General features: G+C 39.1%; 2 protein-coding genes across 9 annotated transcripts in view; one reads left to right on the top strand and one right to left on the bottom strand.

Annotated features, from left to right (window-relative positions):
- Nucleotides 1-20,866, top strand: part of MTMR2 (myotubularin related protein 2) — a 118,420-nt gene extending 97,554 nt beyond the window's left edge. For 5 of the 6 annotated variants that reach the window (XM_024975400.2, XM_024975401.2, XM_024975404.2 and 2 more), the window contains 5 exons: nucleotides 2,022-2,228; nucleotides 5,273-5,365; nucleotides 8,427-8,540; nucleotides 10,352-10,528; nucleotides 11,221-12,620. In XM_024975400.2, coding sequence (XP_024831168.1) covers nucleotides 2,022-2,228; nucleotides 5,273-5,365; nucleotides 8,427-8,540; nucleotides 10,352-10,528; nucleotides 11,221-11,382 — 753 coding nt within the window. In that variant the 3' untranslated portion in view covers nucleotides 11,383-12,620. Of the gene's footprint in view, nucleotides 1-2,021; nucleotides 2,229-5,272; nucleotides 5,366-8,426; nucleotides 8,541-10,351; nucleotides 10,529-11,220; nucleotides 12,621-18,425 lie in introns of those variants that run through there. The other variant, NM_001102194.1, reaches the window with a different exon arrangement.
- A 20-nt stretch (nucleotides 20,867-20,886) lies between these two features.
- CEP57 (centrosomal protein 57) overlaps nucleotides 20,887-26,482 on the bottom strand; it is a 41,208-nt gene continuing 35,612 nt past the window's right edge. For 2 of the 3 annotated variants that reach the window (XM_010812306.4, XM_015474596.3), the window contains exons 10-12: nucleotides 23,914-24,152; nucleotides 23,216-23,360; nucleotides 20,887-22,084 (exon numbers count right to left, since the gene is read on the bottom strand). In XM_010812306.4, the coding sequence (XP_010810608.1) occupies nucleotides 21,854-22,084; nucleotides 23,216-23,360; nucleotides 23,914-24,152 (615 nt within the window). In that variant the 3' untranslated portion in view covers nucleotides 20,887-21,853. 3 annotated transcript variants of the gene reach the window in all.

Raw genomic sequence — 26,482 nt, forward strand, 5'->3', positions numbered from 1 at the left:
GTACAGTTGTGCCTGGACCACCTTCTCCTCCTTCAGTCTTCACACCTGTAAGGCTTACCCGCTCACTTTCTTTAGATCTCTGTTCAGACATCAACTTCTCAAAGGTGCCTTTCCTAACCACTCCATACACAGTGACAGTTCTGCCTGTGCTCCCTAGTGCTGGATGCTACTTTTTCACTTGTTGCCCTCTGACACACTGTTTCTTTCTCTGCGTCCGGCCGGCCTCACCTAAGTACAATATGAACTTCATTACGCCCAGCACTTTGCTCCGTTTGCTGCTGTGTAGTTCCAGCACTGTGAGCAGTGCCTGCCTCGTGGTAGAGGACTCCAAAAATGCTTATCTTTAAGGGAATGAATGGATGAAGACGACCACTTTGGAGAACTCTTCCTTGTCTTAGCTTTCCAACTGTTCTAACCCTTTAGGTCAATGATGTGTAATTTTGCATATATATTTGACTCATGTGCTCTGTGTGTGCTCATTCACTCAGTCATGTCCGAGTCTGTGATCCCACGGACTGCAGCCAACCAGGCTCCTCTGTCCACGGGATTTCCCAGACAAGGATACTGGAATGGGTTACCATTTCCTTCTCCAGGGGATCTTCCTGACCCAGAGATCAGACCTGCGTCTCTGGTGTCTCCTGCATTGGCAGGTGGATTCTTTACCACTGTGCCACCTGGGAAGCACAATATTTGAATTACAGTTGGAAGTTATTTAAAAGAGTGAGTTAGGAATAATACAGACCAGGCTTTTTTTTTATCTTTTTTTTTTTTAATGCTCACAGATAACTCTGATGCATAGACAAGATTGAGATTGCTTCAGAGTACCCCACTTCCAAAATATGCCTACGATTATGATTAAAAGGAGATCATCATAAAATTCTCAAAGCCTAGTATAGCATTTCTTTTATTTCACTCTTATCTGTGTTTGTGTAATCATGCTGTTCTTAAAGTATGATTGGGCCATTGCAGAGTAGAGGGGGGCTCTATTGTTCAGTTTAAAGGATATTATACTGTGTGTTTCTCTTTGCTGCTGCTAAGTCGCTTCATTCATGTCCGACTCTGTGCAACCCCAGAGATGACAGCCCACCAGGCTCCCCTGTCCCTGGGATTCTCCAGGCAAGAACACTGGAGTGGGTTGCCATTTCCTTCTCCAATGCATGAAAGTGAAAAGTGAAAGCCAAGTTGCTCAGTCGTGTCCGACTCTTAGCGACCCCATGGACTGCAGCCCACCAGGCTCCTCTGTCCATGGGATTTTCCAGGCAAGAGTACTGGAGTGGGGTGCCATTGCCTTCTCCAGTGTGTTTCTCTTTAGGTTACATCTAATTCTATCTAGTTTTAACTCAAGATCAACTTAAGAGAAGGTAAATTGTTTTGCAGAGAGAGCTTGCATATTTAAACAAAATACCTGAAATTATTTTAGATACCAGTGAAATTGACATGATAATATATTGGTCCAATGAGAATTTTTCATTCATACCAATATGTAAAAGTCAGCTTTCTCTAAAATTTTATGCTTTGCGTGCTGTGTTGTATAAAAACAGTAGAGTGAATGCTATAGAAACTGTAGAATATTTTCTAATATCCAACTTTACTGCTTTCATATTTATTCTGATTTGGTTAAGTATCACTGTTTTGAGTAACAGGTAAGAATTCAATTGGTGTATTATTTTTGCTTAAATGGATGATGTTGGAGTATTTGAAGAATCTTAGAAATAGGTCTCTTTGGAACTTAATCCTTCTTTCTTATTAGTCATACTCTTGATGTGTTTAAAATCCGAAGTTACCTTTTGTTTGGATATTTCATTGTGTGGATTAATAGGAGTCTGCGTTTTTGAGATTTTTCAGTTTTAAAAGCAAAGCGTCAGTATCTTCCACCATTCACAAAAATTCCTTTTAGGAAAGGACTGATGTTCTTTTCTCCACCTGTTTTTGAGGTAGTCATCTCTGAACAGAACTATTACAAATTTTGAGGAGTAAAGCATTTAATTAAAAAAAATTCATTTAAAAAATCCTTTTTTCAGCTTATCCTTGCAGGGGCTCTCAGGATTGCTGACAGGGTGGAGTCAGGAAAGACGTCTGTGGTGGTGCACTGCAGCGATGGCTGGGACCGCACGGCCCAGCTGACTTCCCTGGCCATGCTCATGCTGGACGGATACTACCGCACCATCCGAGGGTTTGAAGTCCTCGTGGAAAAAGAGTGGCTGAGCTTCGGACATCGATTTCAGCTTGTGAGTGAAGAACCTTGACTCGGGGTATCACATGTGCATCTCACACAAGGCGTGTGAAGATCATGTCTTTTATTCACTTGATATTCATGTAAGACTGACCCTTTGTTCTAATGGGGTAAACTTCTCAACAGAAATTTATCAGATTATTTAGAGGATCCTGAAGACGAGAGGTAAGATTCTCAGAGGCCTTGAAGCCCCCGAGAGTGTGGTTTTTGGCAGCATTTTCCTAGGTTAGCTGAAAGACTTTCTGAAATATGTTTGCCCAGATGCTGTCTCTAATGTTAGCTATTAGTATCCACTAGCAGTGTTTATTTAAAAAAACCTTGCAAGAAATGGATATTTAAAGGTAGTCTGCTGCTTTAAACTTGAACTATTAAATAAAATTGGTCATCTGGCGTATCCATTCAGATGGCTTATATTTTTCAACTCTCTATAAAATGTACTTACCATGATAAGACTGTTAAAAGAGTGACGTTTCGGTCTTCCAGTGCTGCACATGTTCATATAAGTGTAACCAAAATCATAAACATTTCAGACTGCTTGAAGCTGCAGTGGATTCCTAAATTGCTGACTCTGACTACCTACTCCATTTTCCCCCTCCTGATTGTTATCTGAAAGCAGGATTTGACAAAGCACATCTGATTCAGAGGGTATGTGCACATGTTTAATATAGGGTAATGATTCTCAAACTTTTTGATTTCTGGACCTCTTTCCATTTTTAGCAATTATTGATGACCCCAAAGAACTTTGTTTATATCAGTATTTTCCATATTAGAAATTAAATTTTTTAAATGTATGTACTGTTTAAGGAAATAATCTATTTTCTTAGTCCATTTAGGCTACTTTATTTCTGTTTTGACAGCTGGAAGTCCAAGTTCAGAGTGCCAGCATGATAGGGTTCTGGTGAAGGCCCTCTTCCAGATTGCAGACTGCCAACCTTTCACTGTTATCTCTAATGGTGGAAGAGGGCTGGGGAGCTCTTTGGGGCCTGTCCCTTTTGATAAGAGCACTAGTCTCATTCATGAGGTTTCCACCCTCATGACCTTGGTAGCTCCTAAAACTATCAAATTGAGCATTCGATTTTCAATATGTGAATTTTGGGGGACACAAACATTCAACCCATAGTCCTCTTATATATTAGCATGAATAACACTTTAAAGAAAAGTAACTAGCATAATATGTTAGGCAAGCATAAGTTTTATGAGAAGAGTGGCATTATTCTACATTTTTTACAAGTTTCTTTAATATCTGGCTTAATAGAAGATAAATTTCATATCTACTTCTGCATTCAGTCTGTTGCAATATGTTCTGTTGATTGAAGACATGAGGAAAATTTGACCACATGCAGATAATATAGGTTGAAAAGGGTATTTTAATTTTTTCCGGAGAATTGTGGATAGTTTTCTTTGCTACTGTGCCAAAACTTGACAAATGGAAGTTTCTTAGTGGTCATTTGTAATGTGGAATCTAAAACTAGCTCGATGAGTTTTTTGGTGTTTGTTCTATTAAATTCCATTGGTGTGTCTTGCATTTTGAATAAGTAGATCTTTTACCTTGCATGACTTTGTAATATCATGTGTTGGTAATTGGGAAAATACTGGCTTACTGATTTACACAGCTCCTCCAGTCTTAATGCATTTCATTATATATCATAAAATCACAGAGTACTATCAAACTCAGGTAAATTTTTCCCTCAAATTTAACTTTGATTCAACAGCTTGAATTTCATCATTGGTAACAAATACTGTCCATTGTTTTCCTTGAAGTGACACATTCACTTTTGTACATTTTCAAAAAAGATATCTACAAGATATTCAGGTCTTAGTAACCATAATTCATATATCAGTTGTTCTTTCAAGTTAAAATGATGGTCCATGGAAAGCTGTGTTTCCTGCCTTCTACTTAAGTCTGCAACAGAAGCACGTTATGTGTACTTCCCATTTTGTTACATAGGATACTTAAAAAATTATACTCCAAGGTGGAGATTTATTAAAGTTAATAAGAATTTTTACTGCTTCATCAGGGACATGGGCTTCAGAGAGATTGGCTTTTTTTCTTCATTTAACTGCAAGTGTTTGGTAGGGCAAACATAATAACTATAGTATAGCTTGATTCCAATGCCTTGTTTCCTGATTTCCTCCTAAGGTACCAAAAGTTTTCTTCCCTCATCACCTTTACACCATTCTGGAGGAGGACATGGTAACCCACTCCAGTATTCTTGCCCGGAGAATCCCCATAGATATAGGAGCCTAGTGGGCTGCAGTCCATGGGGTTGCAAAGAGTCGGACACAACTGAGCAACTAAGCACGGCACAGTGCAAATGTCAACCCACTGAAAAAGGCAAAGCATGTCTTAGTAATATGAAAATAGTTTTGAACTCTCAGACCTCTCCCACTGCTGGAAGTCTGGATCACTCTTTTAGAATCACTGCCTTGGGTTATAGGGTAGGTGTTTATCTCAGTCATCTGGAGCAGAGGTCCTCAGAGGAGAAAAAAGATAAGAAAGTAGGTGAGTGCATGCTTGAGGGGAGATGTCAAGCATTTTTTAAAAGTTTTCAGGGGTTTGTGCTGATGTGATTCTTTTTGAAAGACCGCCTGGAGCTCCAATGCAGTAGGTCCCCCTCATGCCCTGGCCAAGGTGCTAAAGGAGACCTGTGCTTCCTGGGGCTAGTGTACCAGGAACTGTTAATGTTCAGGGCATAGTAAATCTTCAGGACAAAAATCTGGGCTCTGAGGTCTGACTTCCCGTCTCCCATTGTCAGCTTTTTAGGATCTAAGCTTCATTTGTTAAACACACTTGTAATTCCTGTTACAGGTGTCTCCTGCCAGGAAATAATTGGACAGGTTGCAGATTGAAATGCTAATAGACATTTCTCCTTGGTGGAATTGAGTGATTTCTGTTTTCCTTGCAGTGTTCCTTCAAAAAGATTTTCTGAATTTATAAAATATTGAGCAAATGTTACTTTTCTTGAAAAATAAAGTTATTTTCATCAAAAAGGTGAAAAATCCTACAAAGCTTATATAATATTTCACTCTTTGCTTCAGAGAGTTGGCCATGGAGATAAGAACCATGCAGATGCAGACAGATCACCCGTTTTTCTTCAATTTATTGACTGTGTCTGGCAGATGACAAGACAGGTAATTTATCTGGGATATCCATTCTTAGATCTCTCTTTTAAGCTATCCAGTCAGAGTTGCATTTGGTCACTGACTATCTTACATTTCATGTAAAGTAGAAGTTCTTATAAGTTTCCTAGATACTAGAAGTATTATCACATTAAATTATTTCATTTAATATTTTTAACTTATGTTAAATAATGATAATATATTGACTCAAAAATTCATTTATACATTGCTAAAGTCTGGTGGGCTGCAGTCCATGGGGTCACTACAAGTTGGACTCGACTGAGCGACTTCACTTTCACTTTTCACTTTCACACAATGGAGAAGGAAATGGCAACCCACTCCAGTGTTCTTGCCTGGAGAATCCCAAGGATGGCAGAGCCTGGTGGGCTTCGGTCTATGGGGTCGCACAGAGTTGGACACGACTGAAACGACTTAGTAGTAGTAGTAGTAGTAGTAAAGGAGGTAAAGAAATGAAATAGGCAAGATAACTCAAAATGAACTCCTATTTTAGGCAGTTTTGATGAAAAAATGTGTTTAGATGGAAATCATGGCAACATATAGATGAAATAGATTCAGTTTTTTTGTTTTTAGGTATGGAGCGAGAGATTATGTGCTTTAGAGCCATCAGCATTCTAGAAAATGATTTAAAATATTACCGTGAATACAGGTTTAGTGTTTTGGAAAGATACAAGAGGAGATTGAAAAACACCTGATTTATGGGATAACTTTACTAATGAGGTAAAGAGTTCATGTCTTAAAGATGTTTAACTCATGATAAATGATCTGAGAACCCCAAAGTTAGGTACAGCTCAGTGGTATATCAGTTATTTATCCAGGAGTTTTATTAGACCTCAGACCACTGGGAGCCTGGTTGGTTTTTCGTTGGACTGCCATGGGAATGTCCAGTAGGGCACTTGCTGGCTGTGCTTGGCATTAGCATTATATTTCAGCTTCAATAAAATATTCTTTACTTCATTAAGAGAAAAACTAAATAAGACCTTTTTTTTTTTTTTTTTTTAATCATTTGGCTGTACCTCTATATTGGCAGTGTGGAGTCTTACCCACTGGACTGCCAGGGAAGTCCGGACCCACTTTTAACTATTACCATATTCTATTTTAAGATAGTATTTGACAGTGTTGGGAAAAATCACATATGCCTTATCAGGGGACTACAAAAGGCATCGCTGATGGTTAAGTGTACTGCTTTCCAGGGAGAATATCTTGAAAGGAGCAACTCTTGCTTCTGGTATATTTGTTAGAAAAACAAAATAGATCACATTTACCGATTGCATAGGAGAATACATGACAAATATATTTCTTTCTTAGTAATTGTGTTAACTTTTTATATGCCATACATCTAAAAGCAGTTTACTCTTGATTTTGAGCTTAAGTTGCTAAGTAATGTTAAATCTTATTTCACTGATAGAACTTAAAATACACTATATATGTATAAGTAAAAAAAAAATGTATTTTTTGTTACATAAGTGTATATAATAAATACACTTTATTATACATGTCTGCTTATGTTTTTCTTTGGTATTTTCCTCCTGACTATGTGAGATAGTAATAATGTTTGTTGGCAGTCATCAGTTTTATAAATAATTGAATGTTTGTGCAGAGACTTAAATAGCAAATTTATCAAAAGGACCAGTTGTGCTACAATTAGCCAGATTCTATGTCTCCTCCTGCCCTCATCATCATCTCTCACTGCTGGGATCAGGAAGCTGGATGAAGGGCCCTTCAGATTTTAAACATATAAGGAGAACAAAATATTCCTTCTCTGCTCAGGATTTTAAAAACAATAGCAGCAACTAATGTTCTATTTAAATAATGCTATTTTAGTTGTGTTTGTGAGGAAATTCCACTAATTAAGCTGTTTTCTCATAACTGAGCTAATAGTTTTGCCAAGAAGATGAAAGGCTAATCATGGGCTTAACTTCTTTGAATTGCTATGTAATAATGTAGGGTGCATTCATGGTTGGCTAACAAATAAGCTGTTTAAGAGTAACAGTACAGGAGATGGGATTTATTCTGTAAATGAATGGATGGAATTTGACAAAGTTTTTATGATTAATTGGCTTTATGTTGGCATGTGCTTTATCACCTGCTTCATTCACTTCAGAACCACAGAAATTATTATTCAAGAGTAAATTGTTTAAGAAGATAAATTTGCCTTGTTATCCTGCTTATAAATTTAGGAAATTTGAAGGCAAAGTTGTCTTCACTCTTGTCCCTTCTGTGTGCAGTTTGTGCTGTTTTCACCCACTCTCGGGCAGGGATCATTGTAGGAAGACTTGGCACCAGTATTTATTTACTAAGCCCACAATCCAAATATTCATGGAATTCCTTTTCACAGTCCTATAAATGGCACAGTCTTACATAGAAGCTTTCAAATAATTCTTGAAACAGTAAATGGTTAGGATGGATTATACTAAATCCCTTACCTTCCTGGGATCTGTAATTGGTCCTTGATAAATTACCCCCAAATTGTGTTGTTTGTGTAAGACATCCAGTCAAACACCTGTCCTAGTTAAAGAGAGTGAATTTTCTCTTTTAAGAAAGGCTGCCAAAGTACTGGATTATAAGATATGGTTTGAGTGCATGTTCCTTGAAAAGATGAGTAAGGTTGGCTTTTAAACGAGCCACACATCTCCTTTTCTCGAGACATTGATATTTTTTGTGTAATTCCTAAAAACTATGCTGTTGAAAATTTAAAGAAAAATCTTACTATGTTGCTTATGGTCATTCTTGGCAGAGAAAGACAAGTCAGATCAGCCTCAAGTTGAGGGTTAACTGATATAAATGGACAGAAGAACAGCAAGATCACAGCATTCAGATTCTTACTGTACAAGAAAAGGAGATATTAGGAGAAATTATCTCAGCAAAGTGATATTTGCTGAAAACCAAGCAAATATTAATATTAATAATACTGTAATAGCTTAGAAATATATAGTTTTTGAATACTGTTTAGCCTAATTTTAAGCAGTTTTACAAAGCACCCCCCAATGTACAGGGATGAACATGCTTGGGAAGCTGTCCTAATTATTTCTGTGTTTTGCTGTTTGATTTGCAGTTTCCTACAGCATTTGAATTCAATGAGTATTTTCTCATTACCATTTTGGACCACCTGTATAGCTGTTTATTCGGAACATTCCTCTGTAACAGTGAACAGCAGAGAGGCAAAGAGGTAACACACGACCCCTGCCTGTCCCGCCTGTCTCTATACATGCTTTCTCCAGTGAGTGCAGCCTGGGATGGCGTTCAGCGGAACAGTTGTTCTTTTGCATGATGCCTTTGGCCATGTGTTCTTTTATATACTGTAGTATGCTCACTTCTTTCCACACGTCTGAGCTTGATCCATCTTAAAGCACCTCTGTCATGAGGATGGGTCGGAGGCAGCGTCTGCTGAATGGAACTCAAGTATGTGGTGTCTTAGGAGCCCTCGTGTACCTGTTACCACACTTCCTGCAGGATGGAAGTCCATCAAAAGCAGGGGCAGCAAGATATAATTAGCAAAAAATACACATTTGAATGAACGCACAGCTCAATTCCCAAATACATTCTCATACATATGAACCATTTTAGTTTTTTTTTAAATTGTAAAATAATAGCATAAAACATTCAAACACTGAGAAGATATTAAGGAGAAAGTTAAATTTCTTACCCCACTTGCCGAGGGATACCACTTTTCAGTGGTTGGTATTTATAAGAAATGTAGAACGATTACGTTTCAAGTTTTACTTCTGTGTTCCTCAGAACACATCTGCCTTATGTATGAAGTTCTAAATTATCTTGATTAGTGTCTCCCGCTGCTTCAATTTCCATTCTTAAAAAATGTGACTCTCAAATAGGTTTTTCATGCTTTTCTGTAAAGCCTAGTGGCAAAGAATGCTTGGTCTGGAGCTAGGCTGCCTGGGTTCAAATCTTAGATCTTTCACTTACTGTGTGAAGTTGAGCAAGTTAATTTCAGCTTCTGTAAAGTAGGGATAATAGTACTTAACTTATGTACTTACTAGTGCTTACTGTTGTGAGGATTAAATAAAATAAACCATACAAAACACTGCGATAATGGCCATTAGTAAGTGCTTCCTGGACTAGAAGTTCCTTGAAGATAGATGCTAAATTTTTAAAATCACCCTTACATCTTCAGTAAATATTTCTATGCACACAAGCCAATCAAGAATTTATTGAATGTTAGATAATCAGTGGATAACTTCCAAAGATACTTTTAGGTTTTGAGAGCCTCAAGTAGGATTTACTATATCTTAAAAAAAAAATGTTTTTAAAACTGAGCTATAATTTGCATTCCATAACATTCACTTTCAAAGCATATAATTTAGTGATTTTCAGCATATCTAGAGTTGTATAGTCATCACCACCATTAATTTCAGAACATTGGGAAGAAACCCCATGCCTGTTAGTAGTTACTACCTGCCCATTCCCGTCTCCTCTCAGACCCTAGCAGACTCCGTAATCTCTGTTGGTTTGCCTCTTCCGGACGTTTCATAGAAGTGGAATCGCTTGGGATGTGGCCTTTGTGTCTGGCTTCTTTCAATTAGCATACTGTTTTCCAGGTTCAGTTTGTTTTTATCATCATTGTTTCAGTTCCTTTTTATTACTGAATGACACCCCGTTGTACCGTTGTCGCATTGCATCCGTCTACCGGTGATGGACTCGGATTGCTTCTACGTTTCGGTCGTTGTGCCCGATGGCCGCTCTCACCATTGTGCACAGGGTTGCTTGTGCATGTGTTTTCACTCGTCTTGGATGTATCTAAAGGGTGGAATTGCTGCTATGGTAACTCTGTTTACCTTTTTGGGGAGCTGCACTGTTTTCCACTGCTCTCTAATTTTAATCGAAGTGGTGCTGTTGCCAAAGTGTCTGAGTTCTGTCCCTCTAAAACAGTTTAAATGATCCCAAATGCCTTTTGACAAATTTCATCTAAAGTACCATTAGCTTGTGTAGTGGAGAACCTTAACCTATTTTTCCTTCTTATAGAATCTTCCCAGGAGGACTGTGTCGCTGTGGTCTTACATAAATAGCCAGCTGGAGGACTTCACTAATCCCCTCTACGGGAGCTATTCCAATCACGTCCTTTACCCAGTAGCCAGCATGCGCCACCTAGAGCTCTGGGTGGGATATTATGTAAGGTGGAACCCCCGGATGAAGCCCCAGGTATATGCCCTGCAATATCCAGTGAGAGGTTTTATCCAGGCAGTTGTATGAATTACTTTTGTCCCCTATACAGTGGCTAGAAAAGTTATCTGTGCATATTTAAAATTTCCGTTTTTTCCTGTTAACAGTCACGGTGGGATAGTAGAAGAAGCACTGCGGTAGGGATGAGTGGTGCCCTGGCTCTGTTGTGACTGGCTTTTTGGCCTTGCACAGGTCACTCCTGCTCATTCTCATCTTCTCTCCTCCGTTAAATGAGGATGCTGGGCCGGATAACTTGTAGAGGTTGGGGAAAATGCTTTAGGGGAGTTAAAAGCCATTTTTTAAAACATTACAGAATATTTGCTGCCTAGAACTGTTTAAAGGACTAAAAGTCTGCAACTAAATGACAGGAAATCTTTAAGTATTGGCTTTTAGATTATGTCGTTACTTATTTGTTGCATTTGGCCAAGCACCAGTTTCAGGGTGTTCTGTGGAAAGAAACACCTGGGGAGACCAGGGAGGCCAGTGAAAGAGCTGCGGGTCAGTGGAGTTGTTGAAGTTGGTTTTCACTGCTGTTGGGGAAAGGTGGGCGTGGTCCCATAGCTGAAAGGACACACTGGACATTTAGGGACGAAGCTAAATACCAGAATGATTTGACTTCGGGTTTGTTCCGGATTGCTTAGTTAAGTAACTTTATGGTATTGCTCTCGTAGGAGCCCATTCACAACAGATATAAAGAACTTCTTGCTAAACGGGCAGAGCTTCAGAAGAAAGTAGAGGAGCTACAGAGAGAGATTTCCAACCGATCAACCTCATCGTCAGAGAGAGCCGGCTCCCCGGCGCAGTGCGTCACGCCTGTGCAGACGGTCGTGTGATGCGCCGCTTGATGGGGCGCGGTCGCCGTGAACTCTGATGACAGTGGCAGCTTCATGAGGAGGAGGGCTTCTGAACATAGAACCCGTCTGGGAGAGAACTTCAGTCACTTTATTTATTTCAGATCTCTCTAGGATGAGTTCAGAACTGTAGCGGTGCAGGTGGTTTAAGGGAAATAACCTCACGTGTAATTACATGATTACAACACTAATCTTCTAAGTCGCCCAAAGAATATTAAAATGCTTGAATCCTGGCTCCACAGTGGGAACAAGTTTCTGATTTTCAAAGGAAAATACTGTCTCAGAAGTTTTGGTGTCTGCTAAAATCAAAACACAAACTACTTGAGAACAACACTTCTTGGCGGAAGAGCGCTCATTGCACAGAAGGTGGAGCATCAGTCTTCCAACCAATCCTGACATTCCGTGGACTTGGGCATACTGGGCCTCGTGTAGATAAATCAAGATGGGTTAATGCTCCTTTCTCAACACCATGGGTTTGTCTTTTTTGTAGTAAGTAATTTACTTTTACCATTCAAAACCCATGTTCTTCATATGTAATAGGGTATATGATATTGAGGATATTATAGTGTAGTAGTAGTTGAAAATTATTGCCGTCATTATTTATGTGCTTAATTTAAGATATATTAGGTAGCTATTCCAAAACGATGCCTTACAGATGTGCTTGGGAGGAGACTGCAGGGGAGAGAGTGGCAGCCGTCCAGGATTTCAGAGAGTTCCATATCCTTCAGATCAGTTACTGAAAACACCATGAAACGTATTTTGAAAACTCATTATCTGCCCTACTTTATCTTATTTACTTTTTTGTATGTGTTTGAAGACAGAAGTTAATTGTTGAGTTTTGAGGCTCTATTTAAAAGTTTAGGAGGATTGACGTTTTTATGAAGTCTGTATAAAGAGCATATGATGAGAAGTACTGTGCTCAAATTTTACATGAAATATTTTACTGCTACTTTCCTTTGCAAATTCTGTAATTCCACCAAATGATTAAGTCTACCAAAGAACTTATTGCATGTAAAGATATATTACAATCTCCATGCCAGTAAAGGGAATCCTGCCTCACTTTTTGCCTGCTACAGGAAGAGTCTAGCGCTGGTATAAACACTCAACTCCCTGGTGTCTGTTTTACTCTGTATAAGAGCCATATGTTATATACTGTAACACAAAGGAGCTTCTTGTCCCTTGGGTCTTTAATTAAAAGAAAATTTCAACTGACTTTTAAACTTTGTCCTTGTTCTAAATTGTCTTAAGTTGCATTTGCAGAAATTTTTTTTTTTTTTTTTTTTGAGGAAAGGGTGTTTCATAGCAGCTGCTTTAAGAGAAATGTTCAATTTGAACTGACAGGGAATTCCCTGGTAAGTCCAGGGATTAGAACTCTGCACTTCCACTGCAGGGGGCATAGGTTCCACCCTGACTGGGGAACTAAGATCCTACATGCTGCAGCCAAAAAAAAGATATGTAAAATTTGAACTGATAAATAATACTCAAAAATAGCATTTTTTTACTCGTTAACTCAGTAGACTGAACCTATGCCCTGCTCTTGATTTTGCAATGAGTAAGTATAATTTCTGTTATTAATATATCCAATATTAGCAATAAAGGACAGAAATAATATGGACCTAACAGAAGCAGAAAATTTTAAAAACAGATAGCAAAAATATACAGAAAAACTGTACAAAAAAGGTCTTAATGACCAGGATAACCACAGTGGTGTCATCACTCAACTAGAGCCAGACACCCTGGAGTGTGAAGTCAAGTGGGCCTTAGGAAGCATTACTACAAACAAAGGTAGTGGAGGAGATGGAATTCTAGCTGAGCTCTTTAAAATCCTAAGAGATGATGCTGTGAAAGTGCTGCACTCAGTCTGTGAGCAAATCTGGAAAATTCAGCAGTGGCCACAGGACTGGAAAAGTTCAGTTTTCATTCCATCCCAAAGAAGGGCAGTGCCAAAGAATGTTCAAACTACTGCCCAAGTGCACTCATTTCACATGCCAGTAAGGTAATGCTTAAAATTCTTTAAGCTAGGCTGCAATAGTACGTGACCCTAGAACTCCAGATGTACAAGCTGGATTTAGAAAAGGCAGAGGAACCAGAGATCAAATTGCCAGCATCCATTGGATCATAGAAAACAAATTCCAAAAAAAACATCTACTTCTGCTTTATTGACTACACTAAAGCCTTTGACTGGGTGGATGACAACAAACTGGAAGATTCTTCAAGAGATGGGAATACCAGACCACCTTACTGCCTCCTGAGAAACCTGTATGCCGGTCAAGGAGCAACAGTTAGTATTGGATATGGAACAACGGACTGGTTCCAAATTGGGAAAGGAGTATGTCAAGGCTGTGTATTGTCACCCTGCTTATTTAACTCACATTTGGAGTACATCATGGGAAATGCCAGGCTGGATGAAGCTCAAGTTCTATCAAGATTTTGGGGAGAAATATCAATAACCTCAGATGTGCAGATGACACCACCCTAATGGCAGAAAACAAAGAACTAAAGAGCCTCTTGATGAAAGTGAAAGAGGAGAGTGAAAAAGCTGGCTTAAAACTCAACATTTAGAATACTATGATCATGGCATCTGGTCCCATCACTTCATGGCAAATAGATGCACAGACAGTGACAGACTTTATTTTCTTGGGCTCCAGAATCACTGCAGATGGTGACTGCAGCCATTAAATTAAAAGATGCTTGTTCCTTGTAAGAAAAAGCTATGGCAAACCTAAACAGCATACTAAAAAGCAGAGACATCACTTTTCCAATGAAGGTTTGTATAGTCAGAGCTAAGGTTTTTCCAGTAGTTATGTGTGGATTTGAGAGTTGAACCATAAAGAAAGCTGAGCACCAAAGAACTGATGCTTTTGAACTGTGGTGTTGGAGAAGACTTGAGAGTCCCATGGACTCAAGGAGATCAAACCAGTCAATCCTAAAGGAAATCAACCCTGGATATTCATTGGAAGGACTGATGCTAAAGCTGAAGCTCCAATACGTTGGCCACCTGATGCGAAGAACTGACTTATTGGAAAAGACCCTGATGCTGGGAAAGATTGAAGGCAGGAGAAGTGGGTGACAGAGGATGAGATGGTTGGATGGCATCACTGACTCAATGGACATGAGTCTGAGGAAACTCCAGGAGATGGTGAAGGACAGGGAGGGCTGGCACGCTGCAGGCCATGGAGTTGCAAAGAGTCGGACACAACTGAGCGACTGAACAACAGTAAGCAAAAGTGGTACCATGATGATTTGGTCATTGCCTGAAATTTGTTACAAGAATGTTTATAACAGTATTGACATGACCAGTCCGTTAATATTAAAGCTACGTTTTCTACTCCAAATACTTTCTAAATCCGTTCTCCATCCATTTTGCGATTTCCCTCACTTACCTTTGCGGGAGTCTCCGAATGCAGTGCCTGTAAGATGACCCTGTAGTGAAGACGTCAGCATCATGATGGCACAAGTGCTTCCTTTTCTCTCCCTTTTACTTGTAACGAATCAGACATGCATAACCGGACAGAAGTGCCTCTGCACAGCACACCAGGACACCTGAGATTCCTCCATCTGCGTATCTGAAACTGGCTGGATGAATCCCCAGAGGAGGCCCGGGAGCCGGAGATTTGTGGTGACACCGGCTGCAGTGGCAGCGCCGACCTGCCCAGCAGAGGAGGGGCAAAGTGAAAGGGGCGAGTACAAGTCTGCCCAGCTCTGGGGCTGCAGTTGGAGGGTCCCACTGCTCTTCAGCAACACCCTGGGTTTCTGAGGAGAATCTCCATGACAGACCAGTAGTTAGTAAAGAGATTGAATCAGTAATCAAAAAATCAAAAATGCCACAACACAGAAAGCTGCAGAGCCAGATGGCTTCCTTGGTGAATTCTAGCAGTCATATAAAGAATCAATACAATCTTCCTCTTGCAAACACTGAGGAGGAGGGAACAATTGCACTTATCTACAAGTACATTGATACCAAAACCAGATGAGGATACAAGAAAATTAGACTCGTATCTCTGCTGAATATAGATACAGAAATCCTCTTAGCAAACCAAATTCAAGAACACATAAAAAGGATTATATACCATGACCAAATGGGACTGATCCCTAGTATGTAAGGATGGCTTAACATATGCAAATCAATAAATGTAATATATCATGTCAGTAAAGTGAAAGAAAAGCTACATGACCATTTCAGTAGATGCAAAAAAAGATAAACATCTTCCACGACAAAATACAACATCCTTTCATGATAAGAACCTTTAACAGATTGGGTAAAAAAAGAACATATCTCAGTAAAGGCTGTATGCCCCAAACCAACAGCTATCAATGGAGAAATGCTGAAAGTTTTCCAAGATCAAGAAGACAGTGAGGCCCACTCTCACCACTCTTGTTCATTATAGTATTGGAATTCCTAGTTAGAGCAGCTAGGCAAGACAGAGAAAAGGCATCCAAAATCAGGAAGGAAAGAGTAAACTTCTCTATTTGCTGATGATTTGATTTTATACGGATATAATTGTGGTGTCAACCAAAAAACTATTGGAACTAATCAACATTTTCAATAAAGTTATATCATGCAGAAGTCAGTTGTATTCCTTTACAATAATGATGAAGTACTGAAAACTGTCCCACTCAAAATAGCATTAAAAGCAGTAAACTGTTGAGGAAAAGTTTAAGCTAGGAAAGTGAAAGATCTGTACAATGAAAACTACAAGACTTTGTTGAAGGAAATCAAAGAGGACACAAATGGAAACACATCCTATGCCCATAGAATCGAAGAATTAAAATCGTTAAGATGACTGTTACTGCTCAAAGCTATCTATAGACTGAATGCAGTTCCCATGAAAATACCAAAGGCATTCTTTACAGACACAGAAGAAACAATCCAAAAATTTTTGTGGAACCACAAAACAAAACCCCAAATAGCCAAAACAATCCTGGGTAAAAAGAACTAAGCTGTGGGAATCATGTTTTCAGATTTCAAACTATACTATTAATACAAAACCACAGTAATAAAAACAGTATGTTACTGGCACAAGAAATAGACACACTGACCACTGGAATAGAAAGACCAGAATTAAATCCCACTGAGAGAAAAGGCAAAGTGTTGGTAGCTTAGTCGTGTCCACCTCTTTGTGACCCCCATGGGTTGTCACCTGCCAGGCTCCTGTGTCCATGGAACTCTCCAGGCAACAATACTGGAGTGGGTTGCCATTCCCTTTCCCAGGGGATCTTCCTGACCCAGGGATTGAACTTTGGTCTCCTGCATTGCAGGCAGATTCTCTGCCGTCTGAGTCACCAGGGAGGCCCCCAGTCAACGAACATTTGATGAGGGAGCCAGAACACCCAGTGGGGAAAGGTGGTCTCTTCAATAAAGTTCTGGAATACTGGAGAAACACATGCAGAACAAACCAAATTGGATGCCTGTGCTGTGCTTAGTCGTGTCTGGCTTTTTGCCACCCTGTGGACTGTAGCCCACCAGGCTCTGCTGTCTATGGGGATTCTCCAGGCAAGAATACTGCAGTGGATTGCCATGCCCTCCTCCAGGCAATCTTCCCAACCCAGGGATCGAACTCCTGCATTGCAGAAGATTCTTTACCTTCTGAGCCACCAGGGAAGCCCAAGAATACTCAAGTGATAACCTATCTGTTCTCCAAGGGAACTTTCTGACCCAGGAATCAAACCGGGGTCTCCTGCATTGCAGGTGGATTCTTCAGCTGAACTAGCAGGGAATCCCAAATCGGATGCCTACCTAACACCATTCACAAAACTTAAATAGTGGTGTTGTGAATAAAACAGCCTAATGTGATATTAATAAGGCAATGAGGGGCAATTTTTGAAATGTAATCAAAGAAGGCCTGCTTTGAATATATTAACATAAATCATACATTAAAATAATTAACTTGAAATGAATCAAAGCCTTAAACCTAAGACCTGATGCCATAAAACTTCTAGAAGGGAAGATGCGCAATATTGGTCTTGGCAATGATATTTTTTGGACATGATGCTAAAAGCACAAACAACAGAAGCAGAAAAGAAGGGAGACTACATCAAACTCAGAAGCTTCTGCACAGCAAGAGAGAGAAAGGATGAAAAAAATAGGCTAGTGAAAGGGAGAAAATTTTTACACCCCAGAGTAAGTCCCACTATAACAAACCTTCAAGCTGGGACTCTCAAAGACACAAACAGGCCTTCACAGGGCCAATCACGTAAGTTCAGGTGTCTGGCGTACATAATCGTGCCTGCATCCTCTACAAGTGGTTGTGCGTTTGTGCACTTTGCTGTACACTACCATAGTGTACAGTACTTTATTTCAAGCCCAGGATGCACAGAAGCAAGCATAAAAGCAGTGGTGTATAACCAACTGTGTGAGTTGGGTACCTAGGCTAACTTTGTTGTACTTACAAACTGGACCTATGAATGTGCTCTTGGAATGGAACTGGTTCATACGTAGGGGACTTACTGTATTAAATAAGAGGTTAATATCCAAAATATATTTAAACAAAAATGCAACTGAGTAACAATGAAAAAAATCCAAATGAAAAATGGACAAAACTAAATGGACATTTTTCCAAAGAGGACATCAGAGTGGTCCATGGGCACATGAAAAGATGTTCAGCATGCCTAACCTGCAGGGAAATGGAAATAAAAACCACAGTGAGGTACCAACCCATACCTGTTAGAATGGTTATCATCAAGAAGATACGTAACAGGTGCTGTCTGGTGAGGCTGTAGAGAAAAGGGAACCCTTATACAGTTGCCAGTTAAGAGGAGTGAACTGTGCAGGTCCACTCGGATGTTTTTCAATAGTTAGATACTACAGTACGACATGATCTGAGGTTGGATCTGTGGGTGCAGACATACTGTTCAAGGGTTAACTGTACACAGTTGATGGGAATGTAAACTGGTCCAACTGTTATGTAAAATACAGAGGTTCATCAAAAAATTAAAAATAGATCTCATACTTCCAGGTAAGGAACCAAAGTAAGTGAAAATAGGATTTCAAAGAAAATAATGCATTATTCCCATGTTTACTGCAGCATTATTCACAGCAGCCAAGATATGGAAGCAACCTAAATCCATCAGTGAATGAACGGATACAAATAATGGATATATACACACAGAATATTATTCAGCCTTGAGAAAGGATTCCAGTCATTTGCAACATGGAGGAGCCCTGAGCACATTACGCTAAGTCAGAGAAGGACACTGTATGGTCTCATATGTTGACTCTAAAAACATCAAACTTATAAAAATCAGTAAAATAGTGGTTAGCAGGAGATGGACAAAATTGATGTTAAGGGTACAAACTTGCAACAAGTAGTAAATAACCCATAGAGAGAAAGCACAATATAATGAGTGCAGACAACAATATTGAACTATAGTTATATAATGTGATAAATGGTACTACAGTGGCAATCATATTACAATATATAAATGTATCAAAGTAACACACTATACACCTTGAATTTGTACATTACATGTCAAATTTGTTCTATTTGAAAACCTTACAATAAAGATGTTTTTAACAAAGCTACTTACAAGCTGTGTTCCAGCAGTGTCATTTCAGGGATTGGAAGTGACACCCATTTTGAAATGCATGTAGTTAAGTATTTAGGAAGACATAATAAAGATTGTTTCCAACAAAGCTACTTGATGCTGTATTCAGCAGTATTATTTCAGTGCATGCAAGTGATACCCATTCTGTAATGCATGTGTTCAAACAAACACACTTGTAATAAAGGTGTTCCTAACAGAACTAAAAGATAATCCACTGGGGTGTGTTTGGAAGCTGGGGAGAGCAGTCTTAGCACTTTTATATCTACAGTTATACTATGTTTATCTGACTATTGGTTGCACAGGTCTACTTTTTCCTTTATGATTAGGGATATGAAATTTACAGACAAACTTGTGTGGTTAAGTCAAAGCTCCTGAGTCTCCTGGCACTTGTCTGCTTACCCTTCTATTCTCACTAGCATAAACTCAACTTTTATGTACAAGTACTACTCAACTGGTCCCAATTCTCCTACGTAAAGTGCAGATTCCTGCATCCTTGCCTGTTTCGTTATCCTGTGGACCTGAAACTGTTCTCCCTCAAGGCCATTGCTGTTGTGTGGGTGAGGAGTCATTGCCTTCCCCAGGAAATGATCCTTGCTTCACCACTCCCTTCTCTGCCCCGCCCCGCCTCCCTCTGCACCACCACAGCACTGCACACCCCACCCACCACTGTCCCGGAACGCATCGTCAATGCAGTAAAAGGCCTAATACGCTTAGTGACCACAGCCACTGCATTTCATGCTGCTAGTCTAGACAAAATCCTAGAACTCCATTTCAACCCCAGGCAAAAAGGAATCTCTTTAATATCTACTCAATGTGTTCACTAGCACTAAATTGGGAAAGGAGTACATTAAGGCTGTATATTGTCACCCTGCTTATTTAACTTACTTGCAAAGTACATCATGAGAAACACTGGGCTGGAGGAAGAAGCACAAGCTGGAATCAAGATTGCTGGAAAAGTATCAATAACCTCAGATATGCAGGTGACACCACCCTTATGGCAGAAAGTGAAGAGGAACTAAAAAGCCTCTTGATGAAAGTGAAAGAGGAGAGTGAAAAAGCTGGCTACAAACTCAACATTCAAAAAACGAAGATCATGGCATCTGGTTCCATCTCTTCATAGCAAAGAGATGGGGAAATAATGGAAACAGTGACAGATTTTATTTTCTTGGGCTCCAAAATCCACAACCATGAAATTAAAAGATGCTTGCTCCTTGGAAGTAAAGTTATGACCAACCTAGACAGCATATTGAAAAGCAGAGACATTATTTTGCTGACAAAGGTCCGTCTAGTCAAAACTAGGGGTTTTCCAGTAGTCATGTATGGATGTGAGAGTTGAACTATAAAGAAAGCTGAGTGCCGAAGAACTGATGCTTTTGAACTGTGGTGATGGAGAAGACTCTTGAGAGTCCCTTGGACTGCAAGGAGATCCAACCAGTCCATCCTAAAGGAGATCAGTCCTGAATATTTATTGGCAGGTCTGATGCTGAAGCTGAAACTCCAATACTTTGGCCACCTGATGTGAAGAACTGACTCATTGGAAAAGACCCTGATGCTGGGAAAGATTGAAGGCGGGAGAAGAAGGGGACGACAGAGGATGAGATGTTGGATGGCATCACTGACTCGATGCACGTGAGTTTGAGGAAACTCGGGAGATAGTGAAGGACAGGGAAGTGTGGCGTGCTGCAGTTCATGGGGTTGCAGAGAGTCAGACGTGACTGAGAGACTTAACAACAACAAAGAGTGTCTTATATACTGTGAGACAGTTCAGTTTTGTTGGATCTGGTTTCTGTGTAAGCATGAAAAAGGCAAATTATGTATTAAATACCATATATCCTTACTGTTTCTCATAAGAGATTAATGTTCTATTTAAAAATGTATTTTTTTTGAGAGATTACAACAAATAAAGCCTTTATTAACAGGCTGCTAAGGAAAATTTCAGTGTTTCCTTAAAAAAGCTGCTTTATTGATTTCAGTGGCAAATTTATAAAGTTAACATGTCTTGAACTATTCAAAACTATGAATCACATTATTAACAATGACAATTACATGTGTACAGTTAATATTGCACTCATACTGTACACAAAATTAAATAATCAGGGATTTTGAGTTTAAGATTAAAAACCATAATGCCTGGAAATGAATAGCATGATTACAAACAGGTATTATCTAAAAATACATATGTATATACTTTACAACACCTCCCTTTCTCTCTTCATTTGAAAACCTCATTTACGTCATTAACAATTTGTTTATAGTTTTAAAAATGCTTTTGTGATTTTCACCTTTAACTGATTTAAAATGATGCATCTTTAAAAATTTTAATGGTGAATTAACATCAATGCAAGTGTATTTAATACTGACCAATGTCTGTAATGTCAAAAAGCAAAATAAAGCAATCCTCTTAAATATGTATAAATATTTAAATATAGAAAACCTCCATCAGTAGTCAAAATGGAGCATATTTAATGGTTGTATTGAAAAGTAAAAGCAGGCGATTCATGCCAGGGAAGATTTAAAAATGAGACTTTTCAAACAAACACTGCCTATGGGATAGCCTCATACTTTGATAATTTAAACCTAATTTTACTTATATAATAGAACTATTTAAAAAAATCACACCCACAAGTAAAAAATTGGTAATTTGTTTACAAAGTGCAATATCTCAGTACAGCAAATTCATCTCAAACAAAGAAACAGAGTATGTGTGGCTTCTTGGCCTTTAAAACTACCCCCCGTTTCTGTTTAGATGGCTACCATTTAGTTGTGATGTGTGGCACAAGAAGCCTATGTAATGTAGCGTGGGTCCCTAAATGCCTGCTATTAAGTAATTCCAACATGAGACCTGGAAAGTCAATATCTGATTGATGAGGTACAGATTATGTGAATAAAATTTATGACCTGGTACCAGTCAGTAATCCCAACACAAACTATTGCTTTGTAATGAATTCTGTATGGATTGCATATCTTTCAATAACTGAAGATTTTTCCTGCTTTTTTCTCCAGGTCTCGGTTTGGCAAAGTCCTTCTTATTTGTGGTCCCTGTGGTTGTAGAACGGCTGCTGCTGTTTCCTTCCTCATCAAGAGTCTTTCTGGTGGCTTTTAATTCCTTCTTCTGCTTCTCCAACTTTTGCTTCTCCAGCTATACCAAAAAACCAAGGCAAGAAAGAAAAAGGAAAGATTAATAAAAACATATGCTTGCAAAAACTGGTATTTTTAACTCTCATGCTAACCAAAACGCATATATATATTTTTTTTCCCCTGGGTTTTTTTTAAAGCCTTCAAAAACCTATTGTACTAGTGTATAGTGACATCAAAACAAGAGGAGAAATCAATTCTGGTGCTACACCAGAAGTTAGGATAACGCTGCCAAATGCAGGACAGGGTGTGTGAGAAGCAAGAAGGTTTGGGGGAAGTCAAGGAGGAGGCAAAAACTCCCACACGGGTAATGGAAGACAAGAAGGATTTTAAATAAATGAGGAAGAGAAAGGCATTCTTGAAACTAGTCTGAGCAGAGAGAAGCATGTTCTGGATAGATGGAATGTAATGGTTATGTATTAGTACTATGAAAAGGATTTTTTAATTTTATTATCTCTCTCTTAGAATAATTTAATTTCAAAGAGGGAGCTTTATTTTTACTTTAGCTGTTGGCTAAAATAAATTGCTGCTGGTGTTTAATTAGAAAAAGGTAAATTTAATGTACAGAAAACATTAACCCTGGTAGTCCGGTGGTTAAGAATCTGCCTCCCAGTGCAGGGAACACAGGTTCAATCCCTGCTTCCTGGAAGCTTCCACATGTCTCGGGGCAACTAAGCCCGTGTACCACAGCTCCTGAGCCTGCACGCCGTCATCACTGAGCCCACGCGCTGCAACCACTGGAGCCCACGGGTAGAGCCTGTGCTCTGCCAAAGAGAAGCCACCACCACGAGAAGCCCACGCACCACAACCCGCCAAAAGCAGTGAAGACCCAGTGCAGCCAAACACAGATAGAGAAATCTCTTTCATGTAAGAACATTAAATATATTCAGTACTTGGAAGATGTATTTCAGATGATAAAATCTACTCCAAGAGACTACAAGACAGTGTCTTCCTAGCCTGCTTAACACCAGTTCTTAATAACTAATGAACTGAATTAGTAAATATCTACAATAAGGAAATATTTCTTATAGCTATCTATGATACAATGTCATCAATTTACTTGAAGGAAAGGGTTTTTTGTTCTGTTTTATTCTTGTTTTTTAATCATTAGAAATGAGTAAAGGAAAACAGTTACCTGGGCTTGATATTTTCGAACTTTAGTTATCTGATTGGCTTTTGCCTCCATCCTTCCCACTAACGCCTCCAGTTCACACTCTAAGTTGTCTTTCAGTTCAACAGTTGGTGATTCTTGGATAAGTTTTGCAAGCTGCTGGTGATCACTATATAAAACACAGAAGAGGGCTTCATTTCCTATGTTACACGGCTAAGTCCACTACATCTCCCTCACCATGGGATCCCTGCTTTGCCCATTAAAACGTGACTCATTTTTTTTAAATAGAGCAAATTTCCTTATTATTAATGATAGTAAAGAAGTCCAAAAAGGGTACCAGAGGCACAGGAAAAAGTTTAAAGCACTAATTATCTATCTCCCCCACAGAGCATTACATAATGTAGAAAAGGAAAGCCCAGAGAAGGATTCTTGTCCTTCACTCACTTCCTAACTTATCAGTTACATTTAGATAAACTTAACTAAACTTCTGGTCTTCAAAACATTTAACAGTAATAGAAAAGGGAGACACTTTGCCCAGAAGAGCTGTTATTTGTTAAAGTCCTAGTAACTTGTTGAGTGACTGGTAAAATGATTGTGTTCAGTAAATATTTCTTGAAGTATTTAAATATGATAGAATTATTAAAGTCACCAAGAAGTTAAAATGAGGTTTTAGAATTAAATGAAATTAAAAAAAAAAAAAAAAAGGAAACAGTGAAACTCACAAGCTCATTTGCCCAAATTCATCTTGTAAAGTCTGTAGGACTTCAGACAGCTCTTCATTAACACTGCTAGAAGAGGGAGGTGTTGCTGACTTCTTGCTCTTCCCAGTTCGTGAAGACACTTGTTTTGCCAAAGGGATACTGCTGACTACGCGATCGTTGCACAAGACTTTGCTGTGTTGCTTCATTAGATGCAAGACATGCTGAACATTGGCTACCACTGCATGGCTGGGGCTGGTGGACTGAAGAAAAGAGAAGTAATTGAAGCCACATCTTCTGGAAAAATGTTTTTACCCCCTAACCTGGGTAAAAAGACTCTTTCCTTTCCCACAAAACCCCTATGATACAAACTTCCAACATTACAAGTGCATTTCCAGTCTGCCTCTTACACTCCACCCTACTGTCATGCATGTGGCTTAGTGCCCACCTCTGTCAGTTATGGAAGAACATCCCAACTGTCTGTCCTCCTGTTCCCTGTCTCTTAACTCCACAGTGCTATCAGCTGTCCTCCTAAAATATTATTCTGGTCATGTTCTCCTATTTAACACAATCTGATCTTAGGCCCGCTGACTCTAAATGTACAAACTCCTCGCATAGAAATCAAGGCCCTGTGGACACTAAGCTGCAACTTTGACACCTCAGCCTTATGTCCCAGTGTCTCCTACCTGCTCTGCACTCTTTCAGTAAACTGTACTTGCACATGCCATTTCTTTCATGTGCCAATAAAAAGAAAAGTACACAGTTCTTATATGCTTTGTAAAGACTTTCTTAAAACCTCCAGTTCATTCATTGGTCTAGTCTCAGATGACCTATGGCATGTATCTATCACAGCATTTATCACAATAGATTGTTAACTGCATTTGCATGTCTATTTCATCTATTAAATAGTGTAAGTACTTCCAGGTGATAGAGACTGTTACCATATTTATTTCGCTGTCCTCTAGTAGGAAGCACTAAGTTCATGTCTGTCATATAAACAGCAGGAAAAACCTGGCAGCCCTCTCAAAACATTTTTGTTTTTGAACACTAAACAACTGTCTCAATGTGCAATTTCAATGTATAAACAGACAGTTGGGCCAACTTGGCTCCATAAGCATCAGCTAGACAGACTGTTTAAAATGCAGATTCCTGGGCAGCACTCCCTACTCAATCAGTTCAGGGTCAAGGCTTAGAAATTTACATTTAAAATTTGCCAATTGATTCTGCTCAGCCAGATTTGCAAACCACTCTGCTAAGTTAAACAGATGCTTTGTTTACCCTAGTTTTTATGGTTAGGTAGCAAATCGAATTTAGTAATTAAATTAAACACTTAAATTGGTATTAGCTTTCCTGGTGGCTCAGGTGGTAAAGAATCTGCCTGCAATGCAGAAGACCTGGGTTCAATCCCTGGGTTGGGAAGATTCTCTGGAGGAGGGCATGGGTACCCACTGTAGTATTATTGCCAAGAGAATTCCATGGACAGAGGAGCCTGGCGGGCTACTATCGATGGGGTCACAAAGAGTTGGACATGACTGACTGTGTATATAATATACAAAGATGCATATACAACATCCAAGTGGGGTTTATTCTAGGGATGCAATGATACTTCAGTATGTGAAAATGAATCCATGTAATCCAGCATATCAATAAGGTAAGAAAGAAAAACCACATAACCATTATCGCTTGAAAAAAAGCATGTGAAAAACTCCAATACCCATTAAGGGTATAAACTTTTAGCAAACTAGGAAGAGAGAGAAATTTCCTCAAGTTGATGAAGAGCATAGACAAAGAGCTTAAACCTAATATCATACTTATTGGTGAAAGACTGAATGCTTTCCCCTGAAGACCAGAAAAAGGCAAGGATGTCCACTCTCATCATTGTTACTTACAACATGATACAGGAAATCCTAGCCCGTGCAGTAACACAAGAGAGAAGTAAAAAGGTACGCAAATTAGAAAGGAAGAAATAAACTATCCTTATTTACATATGACATGATTTTTTACACAGAAAAGCTTCAGTTCAGTCAGTTCAGTCGCTCAGTCATGTCCGACTCTTTGAGACCCCATGGATGCAGCACGCCAGGCCTCCCTGCCCATCACCAACTCCCGGAGTTTACTCAAACTCGTGTCCATGGAGTCAGTGAGGCCATAGAAAAGCTTAAGTAAATAATAATAATAAAAAAAAAATTCCTAGGACTAATAAGTGAATTCAGCAAGGTCACAGAATGTAAGATAAACATACAAAGCCCAAACATACTACTAATGATCATGTAGAAACAAGTTGAAACTCAACACAATTCACAACTGCTAAAAAAAATTGAATACAAATCTAACAAAACTAGTATGGGACTAATATGTTGAAAGGCCTGATGAAAGAAATCAATGATCTAAATAAATAAGAGATACACCATTCTCACGGCTATCAACAAGGATGTCAATTCTCCCTAACTAATACATTCCTATCAAAATCCCAGCACGACATATTTTTGGTAGAGAAGTTTAGTCTAAAATTCACATGGAAAGATGAAGTAGAAAAGCTTAAAGAATTTTGAAATTCTTTTTTGTTACTTTTCTGACCCTCCTTAAGATAATT

Source organism: Bos taurus, chromosome 15 (genome assembly GCF_002263795.3).
Source record: "Bos taurus isolate L1 Dominette 01449 registration number 42190680 breed Hereford chromosome 15, ARS-UCD2.0, whole genome shotgun sequence".
Taxonomy (NCBI): domain Eukaryota; kingdom Metazoa; phylum Chordata; class Mammalia; order Artiodactyla; family Bovidae; genus Bos; species Bos taurus.